General features: G+C 51.9%; 1 protein-coding gene across 1 annotated transcript in view; it reads left to right on the top strand.

The window, feature by feature from the left end:
* Window positions 1-2,772: 2,772 nt before the first annotated feature.
* CACNA1E (calcium voltage-gated channel subunit alpha1 E) overlaps window positions 2,773-9,479 on the top strand; it is a 430,764-nt gene continuing 424,057 nt past the window's right edge. The window contains exon 1 of the mRNA XM_056844152.1: window positions 2,773-3,038. Within this exon, the coding sequence (XP_056700130.1) occupies window positions 2,773-3,038 (266 nt within the window). The remainder of the gene's footprint in view (window positions 3,039-9,479) is intronic.

The raw sequence follows: 9,479 nt of genomic DNA, 5'->3' as shown, positions 1-9,479 counted from the left end.
CCTCTTGGCTTGGAATTGCTTCTTTTTGCTTCTGCAGCCTTGTCAATCTCAGCGACGGACTCTCCCCCCCCCCCCCGCCTCCAACAACCACTTGTCTAAGAGCCAGCATGGTGTGAGAGCCAGCGTGGTGTAACGGTCAAGAGTGGTGGTTTGGAGCGGTGGAGTCTGATCTGGAGAACCGGATTTGATTCCCCACTCCTCCACATGAGCGGCAGAGGCTGATCTGGTGAACTGGATTGGTTTCCCCACTCCTACATGTGAAGCCAGCTGGGTGACCTTGGGCTAGTCACAGCTCTCTTAGAGCTCTCTCAGCCCCACCTACTTCACAGAGTTTCTGTTGTGGGAAGAGGAATGCTGTCAGCAATGCTGATTCTGTGACCTTAGGAAGATGATGAGAGGAGGGCATCTTGGCCATCTTCTGATCACTAGGGGTGTGGAGGGGGGAGGTAGTTGTGAATTTCCTGCATTTCCTGTGGGTTGGACTTGATGGCCCTGGTGGTCCCTTCCAACTTTATGATTCTATGATTCTAGAAGGGAAGGTGATTGTAAGCCGGTTTGAGTCTCTCTTAAGTGGTAGAGAAAGTCAGCATATAAAAACCCATTCTTCTTCTTCTTCTTCTTCTAAGACGAAAGGAATGTGGAGCATTTTGACAGAGCCTGCATAGTTACCCCCATGGATCCAGCATGGTGTAGTGGTTGGGGGGTTGGGCTAGGCTCTGAGAGACCCAGATGTGAATCCCCACTCTAGCACAGAAGCTTGCGGGGGAACCTTTGGCCAGTCACACCCAATCGGCCTAACCTACCTCACAGGGTTGTTGTGAGGATAAAATAGGGAGGCGAAGGATGTAGGCTGCTTTGGGGAGAAAGGAAGGGTGGGAAGGAAATGAATAAATGAATCCTTGTGTTGTTTCCAGCATGGGGTGGGGAGGCAGGTTCCAGAACGAATGATGGGACCAGGTGCACTCCCTCAGAGCAGATTGTGCCCAAATATAGTTTTGGACTAGATCTCTGCTCATCCAGTGCCATCCTAAACAGAGTTATTCCCTTCTAAGCCCACCGGCTTCTGAAGAGTGTAACTCTGCTTAGGAGGATGCTGCAAGTCTCCCAAGCGGTCTGGTTGGGGCAGTCCAAACTATATTTGGGGGGGGGGGAGGCAGCAATCCCAGACACTAGTCCCATCCCCTTCTCCAGCATGGTGTAGTGGTTAAGAGCGCTGGTTTGGAGCAGTGGACTCTGATCTGGAGAACCGGATTTGACGCCCCTCTCCTCCACAGGAGCGGCGGAGGCTAATCTAGTGAACTGGGCGGGTTTCCCCACTCCTACACAGGAAGCCAGCTGGGTGACCTTGGGCTAGTCACAGCTCTCTTACAGCTCTCTCAGCCCCAACTACCTCACAGGGTGTCTGTTGTGGGGAGGGGAAGGTGATTGTAAGCCGGTTTGATTCTTCTTAAGTGGTAGAGAAAATCGGCATATGAAAACCAACTTCCTCCTCTTCTTCTTCTTCCACTTCTTCCTCTTCTTCCCCTTCCTCCTCCTCCTCTCTGAAACAAATAAGGGCTCAGGAAGCGCCAATAAGGAAAGGCTCCCCTAACAGCCAGCAAGACCACTAAGTAGTCTGGTTTTCTTTTTGGCTTGGGGGTGGGGGATTGGGCTGGCAGGCGCTGCCTTTGTTCCCTGCAGCCCTCTCCCCTGCTTTCCGGTCCTCCCTTGGCAGGACTGATCTGGTTGCTCAACAGAAGCAAGGCTGGATGGAGGGATGGAGAGGCTGACGGCTTGAACGGCACGCTGAAACCTCGCAAGCGCAGAAGCCGCCTCCAAAGCCAGGCGTAGCATCTCCCCCTCCCCAACCCCAGGCAATTTTCTTTAATTCTCTCGTGAAAGGGACGTGGGTAGGAGTGGGGGGGGGGGAAAGAGGGAGGCTTCTTCCTCCCCCCTCCCCGGCCAAGAGGGAGGCAAAAGAGACCCTTTCCCTGCCGGGGAGGAGGAGGAAGAGGGAGCCGAGCGCGAGGAAGTTCCCGTGCGCTCCTGCAACCTGTTTCCCCACCTCTTCCCTCCCCTCCCGCGCTCGCCCAATTGCGATGCCCCCCCCCCCTTCCTGACGGGCAGATGGCAAGGCCGGGAGGGCGGCAGCCCCCCTCCCCTGCCTGCTTTTTGACAGCCGCCCCCCCGCGCCTCTAGATCGCGTCCTGGGTTGGGGGTCCGGGCAAGAAGCTGGCGTGGGGGACACCCCTGGAGGGGTGTGTGATTTTTTTTTTTTTTGGATTGCCTGTAAAACAAAGCCAGGAGGAGGAGGAGGAAGAGGAGGAGGAGAAAGGATGCGTCTGGTTTAAAGCCCAGCCTCAGCGCAGAGAGCTGCGAGGAAGGAGAGGGGACAGGATCTGAGCTCGCCGCCCCCCCAGGGGGGGAAAACGCCCCCCAGCCACCATTTAGGACGATTCTCTGCGAGACTGGCCATGGTTTTGGCTTTGCGGGCTGGCTGATTTTTTATTTTTCCCCGGCGGGGGGCTTTCCCCCCCCTCCCCGAAAGAGATGCTTTCTCTGGACCCGGTTTTGCGTTGAAAAGGATCGCCCGCCTGGCCGCCCGGCGTGGCTTCCCGGGGGATGGAGGAGCCCTTGAACGCGTGGCTTTAAAACCCATCGCCCCGGGGAGGAAGGAAAGACCGTATACAGGGGAGGGGGCTCTCCTGGGACCGCCGCCCCCTCGCCTCTCTCCGCGACTTTGGGGGGAAAGGGGGGCCTCGCTGGGATCACCTCTCTCTTTGCCTTTCCAGGATGGCCCGCTTCGGCGAGGCGATGGCCGGCCGGCTGGGGTCCGGCGAGGGCGCCGCCGAGCAGAGCCGGAGCCGCCAGGGACCCCCTGCCCCTCCGGGGGGCACCCCGGGCGCCTACAAGCAGACGAAAGCCCAGCGGGCCCGGACCATGGCCCTCTACAACCCCATCCCCGTCCGCCAGAACTGCTTCACCGTCAACCGCTCCCTCTTCATCTTCGGAGAGGACAACGTGGTCAGGAAATACGCCAAGAAGCTGATCGACTGGCCATATCCTTTACCCCCCCCCACCCCTTCCCCGCTGTACCCAACCCAGTCTTCCTTCCCCAGCTGGTTCTGGACACGCCGGGTCAGGCTGAAGGTAAGCCTGGCTCTCCCCTTCCCTTGGGTAGCCGGACCACCTCGAGAGAGAGGTGGATGCGGCGCTCCCCTCCCCTTTCCCTGCCTAGGGTTGCTCTTGATCCCTCCCCGGCTTTCCCCACTGCCCAAATCTGCCTCTCTCAGGCTCAGTGGTACAGCATGGGTTCGGCGTGCAGGAGGTCCCAGGCTCAATCCCCGGCATCTCCAGTTAAAGCAGGGGTTCCCAACCTTTTCAAGTTTGAGAAGCCCTTCTGAACCTTTTGCAGACCCCCGTACGATACTAACTGTCCGGTTAGAATCTGCTGGTGGAGAAAATACATAAGGCGGAAAAGATCAAAATGACACCGCTTTGTGCACATCTGGTTCCGTGGACCCCTTGCAATAATTCTGCACGCGCACACCCCGGCGGTCCCCAGATCCCAGGTTGGGAACCACTGCGTTAAAGGGACTAGGCCAGGAGGTGATGTAAAAGACCTCCGCCTGAGACCCTGGAGAGCCGCTGCTGGTCTGAGTAGACCATGCTGACTTTGATGGACCAAGGGGCTGATTCAGTATAAGGCAGCTCCATGTGTTCACCTAAATTGTATGACTTTTAGGGGAGTGGCTCTGGCTCAGTGGGAGAGCATCTGCTCGGCGTGCAGGAGGTCCCAGGTTCAATCCCCAGCATCTCCAGTTAAAGAGACCAGGCAAGTAGGTGATGTGAAAGACCCCTGCCTGAGACCCTGGAGAGCTGCTGCCAGTCTGAGTAGACAATACTGACTTTGATGGACCAAGGGTCTGATCCAGTATAAGGCAGCTCCATGTGTTCACCTAAATTGTAAGACTTTTAGGGGAGGGGCTGTGGCTCAGTGGTAGAGCATCTGCTTGGCTTGCAGAAGGTCCCAGGTTCAGTCCCCAGCATCTCCAGTTAAAGAGACCAGGCAAGTAGGTGATGTGAAAGACCTCTGCCTGAGACCCCGAGAGCCGCTGCCTGTCTGAGTAGATAATATTGACTTTGATGGACCAAGGGTCTGATCCAGTATAAGTATCATGTGTGTTTTCCCCTGCTCCAGCTCTCTCCGTGGGCTGGCCTGGAGGGGCAGGCTGGCTTGGCTGGCTCTCTCAAGGATGCCACAGCCCAGCTTCTTGGAAGAAGGGCTCTGTGGAAGAGACCGCTAAGGCTCCTTCCTGCTGTGCAGGGCTACAGGTTCTCTAGCCCTCTCTCTGGGGATGCCTTTGCAAAGGAGAGTTGGAGTTGGTCTCGAAGCAGGAGCTTCCCCCCCCCAAGCCCAAGTTTCTTGCCACCTCGGGAAACTCCTTCGGCCTTTTGGAAAGATTCCCTGTATACTTCTGCGTAGTATACTTAGCAAGGCACACTTTGATGCACTCCTGGCCTTTTGGTAAGGAATGCATGTTTGGTAGGAGCTGCAGTGCCTTTGGCTGGAACAACTTTGGCACGCTCCAAAGAGCAGGCAGTCTTTCAAACTGCACAGAACTCTTGGTTAGGCCAAGGAACTCTGGTGTCAAACCTGGCATATTTTACAGGACTGAGCTAGTGAGAAGAATTGCCTTGTTGTGTGAGTGTGTGTTAAGTGCCATCAAGTCGCTTCCAAATCATGGCAACCCTATGAATCAATGTCCTCCAAAATGTCCTATCTTTGACAGCCTTGCTCAGATCTTGCAAACTGAGGGCCGTGGCTTCCTTTATAGAGTCGATCCATCTCTTGTTGGGTCTTCCTCTTTTCCTGCTGCCCTCAGCTTTTCCTAGCATGACTGTCTTTTCTAGTGATTCTTGCCTTGTTACTGGCTAATAATAGTGATTTGGGCAGAGCAAATTTTGGGTCCCTTTTCACTAAAGACCCCCTTATCTCTACATCTTAGAGATATAGAGGTATATAGATATGTATTTTAAAAAACAAATCCTACCATTTTCTTCCTCTGTGAACAACATTGATTTTGAAAAAAGTATCTATTAACATTAAGCCAGAGCCCAAGCATAACTTTTGAGACCAATGTACCACACACCTTTTTGTTTTTCTGCAATAATAATCCTACAGAATTAAATGGGGGGGGGAGGGATTTTGAGTCCCCCAAGGTATCTCCTGTCCCTAATTTGGAACTTTAAACACTCTTGGGGAGAGGGGGTGGTCTTTGTTCCAAGACTGAATGAGACCCCAAAGACTTAGGAAACTGGACTCATGCCACTTGAAGTAGGGAGATGGATCCAGCTGGGGCTCTGCACATTACCTTGCACTCAGCTGTTGCAGTGAACTAATCAAAGCTACCCCCCTTTTTTGGAGTGCAATACATAAGATGCTGATGCATAGCATAAGTGCCTTAACTACCTCAAGGCCACCTACGCCCACCGTTCCCCCCCCCCCCCGCCAGGTTTTTGTATTGCAGATTTCGGGCGCTAGCTAGTCTGACAAACAGCTCTTTGAGCTGTTCTTCTCACACCCGTGCTGCCAGATTGGGGGGAGGGAGGCTTTCCCTCTTTGTCCCCTCATTGAACCACAAAGGCTGAGCAATCTTGGGACCTTGATCAGCATCAGATCTGTCTTGATCTGCTTGGCATGCAAAAAGTCCCAGGTTCAATCCCTGGCATCTCCAGTTAAAGGGACTAGGCAAGTAGGTGATGTGAAAGACCTCTGCCTGAGACCCTGGAGAGCCGCTACTGGTCTGAGTAGACAATACTGACTTTGATGAACCAAGGGTCTGATTCAGTAGAAGGCAGCTTCAGGTGTTCATGTGCAGTCATAAGGACTAGTAACTTGATTTCGGGGAGGGGCTGTGGTTCAGCGGTAGAGCATCTGCTTGGCATGCAGGTTCAATCCCCAGCATCTCCAGTTAAAGGGACCAGGCAGGTAGGTGATGTGAAAGACCTCTGCCTGAGACCCTGGAGAGCCACTGCTGATCTGAGTAGACAATACTGACTTTGATGGGCCAAGGGTCTGATTTGATATAAGGCAGCTTCATGTGTTCATGGGTTCAAAGGAGGTACCCAGTGCCCCCCCTCCCGCCCAAATGCGCTAAAGGGAGATTTCTTTCCCTGAGTACCATGGACAGCTCCTCAACATCTCTCTTGGGGCCATGCTCAAAATCTCCTAATGCTGCCCAAGTTTCTTGTGTACACTTTTGCTAGCCTTTCGTGTGCACAACAAAAGGGATTTAAAGGCTGAGGTTTTATTTCCCCCACCCCACCCTTCCACCACACATTTATATATGGAGTGAGATTCCAATTTGAGTTCCTGATTATGGGCAGTGAACTAGAAAGCGATTGAGCTCCACACTGATGCATGCGGAGTGAAGGGGTGTGTGGTGTTGTGGGTGCACAGTGTGCGTGGTGTTTTACTCCTTCTGTTGTTATCATTGCGCTACTCACCTTCACCTAGGACTTGGCACCTGGCTTGATATAGTGGTTCAATATTTGTGCTGGTGATTAAGGAGGGAGGACCTGTATTGTTACAATATTGACCATGCTCTATCGGAGTGTCTCAATATACGCATGGTGCCATTTCCTGTATGGGCCCTGTCAGCAGAACCCAGACCACCCAGCACCAAAAGTGAAATCCCTGTCTGACTCTCCCTGCCTTCCTGGACTTTACTTTCCTCCATAGGAATGCATGGCAGCTATTCGTATCCATGGGAGAAAATGGGGTGGATCCTACCCCATCCTTCCACTCTACGGAGCAAAGTTTATTTATTGATTACAATATTTATACCCCAACAAGTCTGAAGTCTTCCTCCAATCTAAGGATGCTTCCTCCAATTTAAGTGGCTCTCATTGGAATAAAAAACACTTAAGTTGGGGGATGGCTACCTGGAGGATGTCTGAATACACCCCGGTAAAAATATATTTTTAAATCTTTTTACTGGAGTGTGTCCTCCAGGTAGCCTTCCTCCAATCTAAAGAGGCGTCCTACAATGAAAGAGCCACTTAAATTGGAGGAAGCATCCTTAGATTGGAGGAAGGCTACCTGGAGGATGGCTGAATACACCCCAGTAAAAAGATATTTAGGACATCACTGGTATTGGGGTTAAATCTGCCTGTTTTTCACGTGGAGGTGGCAATGTTTGGAGCAAGGCCATTCTCTGTTTGCCCCAGCCTGCAACCCATTTAATTTTCTCCAGTAGAACTCCAAGAGAACCACTCTGGATCAATCCTGGCCTAATCTGCATAACCGCACCCCCTCCTCTGCACATTTCTATGTGGTGTGAGAGCCAGCATGGTGTAGTGGTTAAGTGGTTTGCAGCGGTGGACTCTAATCTGGAGATCCGGATGTGATTCCCCACTCCTCTACATGAGCGGTGGAGGCTAATGTGGTGAATGGGATTTGTTGCCCCACTCCTACACAAAAAGCCAGCTGGAGACTTTGAGCAAGTTACAGCTCTGTTAGAGCTCTCTCAGCCCCACCTACCTCACAGGGGATCTGTTGTGGGGAAGGGAAGGGACGGTGATCGTAAGCCGGTTTAAGTCTCCCTTAAGTTGTAGAGAAAGTCAGCATATAAAAACCAACTCTTCTTCCTCTTCCTCTTCTTCCTCTTCCTCCTCCTCCTAATTGGGGTGATGCAGGAATGTGACAGAAACCAGGAGCTGGTTTTTATAGGCACGGAGATGCTGAAGTTCATCACAGGGATACATTTGCGGCTCCGCCCCACACCTCCCCATACAGCATCTCTGTATTTTTGTCGACACTGTTGCCCAATTCCACCAGATCTCCACTGCTTCTCCACAGATCACCCAGAATGCAGAGAGGCAGGACCGCAGGGGGTCCACCAAGTGCTTGAAGGTCCACAGTTCTGTGCCTTCTCGACCAATCAGCACACTAATATGAAGACCAAAAAAGGGGAGGGGTTGGAGGCAGCCGTTTTGAGACATCTCCAAATGCGGAAACAAAATGGCTTCTATTAAGCCCACAAAACGGTGCACAAGTTTTTGAGTTTTGAGAGCCAGCGTGGTGTAGTGGTTAAGAGTGGTGGTTTGGAGCGGTGGACTCTGTTCTGGAGAACCGGGTTTGATTCCCCACTCCTCCACATGAGTGGCGGAGGCGAATCTAGTGAACTGGGTTGGTTTCCCCACTCCTACACACGAAGCCAGCTGGGTGACCTTGGGCTAATCACAGAACTCTCTCAGCCCCACCTACCTCACAAGGTGTCTGTTGCGGGGAGGGGAAGGGAAAGTGTTTGTAAGCCGGTTTGATTCTCCCTTAAGCGGCAGAGAAAGTCGGCATATAAAAACCACCTCTTCTTCTTCTCTTCGTTATATAGCTTCACAGAAAACGTTGTAGGAAATGCACCAAAAGGGGAACTGTGGTGTTAAGAGGTTTTGCGGCACCGGGTCAAGGGTGGGGGACATTTAGAATTTTGACTGTGTCAAACCCTGATGGAAACTGTTCTCTAGATGAGGCATCACTGTGTCTGGTCCTGAGAAATCAGATGCTGCGTGGGTGCTCTGAACTCCGGAGGCTGAGAATTAGCCTAGCGAGCAATCCGCGCCTGCCAAAAGCCTTGGAGTCTTCATCAGGCACAGAAGGGAATAGGGGTGTGCAACATCTGCCCCTGCGACTAGAAGGCAGTGCAAAGTTCCTGGGTCGGCCAAGTTTGATGCAAATACTAAGAGACTTGCCTGGTGAGGGGCAGTGGTAGAGCATGGCTTTGCATGGAGAAGGGCCCTGGTTTGGTCCATGGCATCTTTGGTTTAAAGAGGAAGAAGCAGTTGGTGATCTGAAAGATGTCTGCCCGAGACCCTGGAGAACCATGGTCAGTCAGAGTAGACTAGACTGACCTTGACAGACCATAGTTAGATTATGGCACTCCCTGCCCCAGGATGTGAGGATGGCTGCCAACTTGGAAGGCTTTAAGAGGGGAGTGGACATGTTCATGGAGGAGAGGGGAATTCATGGCTACTAGACAAAGGCTGTTACCGCACTTGTATTCCCAGCGATGTATTAAGAGTTTGAAAACGTTGTAAAAAATACTGTTCACACTTTCTATGTATTCCCACCAATGTATTAAGAGTTTGAAAACGTTATAAAAAATACTGTTCGCACTTTGTTTGGCCCCTTTAGCTGTGAAGACGTCTTCCAACCATTTATAAGCCGTGGTATCCAAAAACCCTTTTAAAGCGATGTTTTTTATAACATTTTCAAACTCTTAATACGTTGCTGGGAATACAAAGTGCTGTAACCCCCAAAGTGAATGCTGGTCAAGATGCATACCTATTCTCTCTAGTATTAGAGGAGCATGCTGATTATATTAGGTGTTGTGGAACACACGCAGGATAATGCTACATCCTGTTTCCAGCGGTATCACTCAGATACCCACGATCAAGGTCTACTGGTGTCAATGAGTAGACTACTACTCATGAATACT

Source organism: Euleptes europaea, chromosome 2 (genome assembly GCF_029931775.1).
Source record: "Euleptes europaea isolate rEulEur1 chromosome 2, rEulEur1.hap1, whole genome shotgun sequence".
Classification (NCBI taxonomy): domain Eukaryota; kingdom Metazoa; phylum Chordata; class Lepidosauria; order Squamata; family Sphaerodactylidae; genus Euleptes; species Euleptes europaea.
The sequence above is the reverse complement of the archived record's forward strand: the minus strand, read 5'-3'. Positions and strand labels throughout refer to the sequence as shown.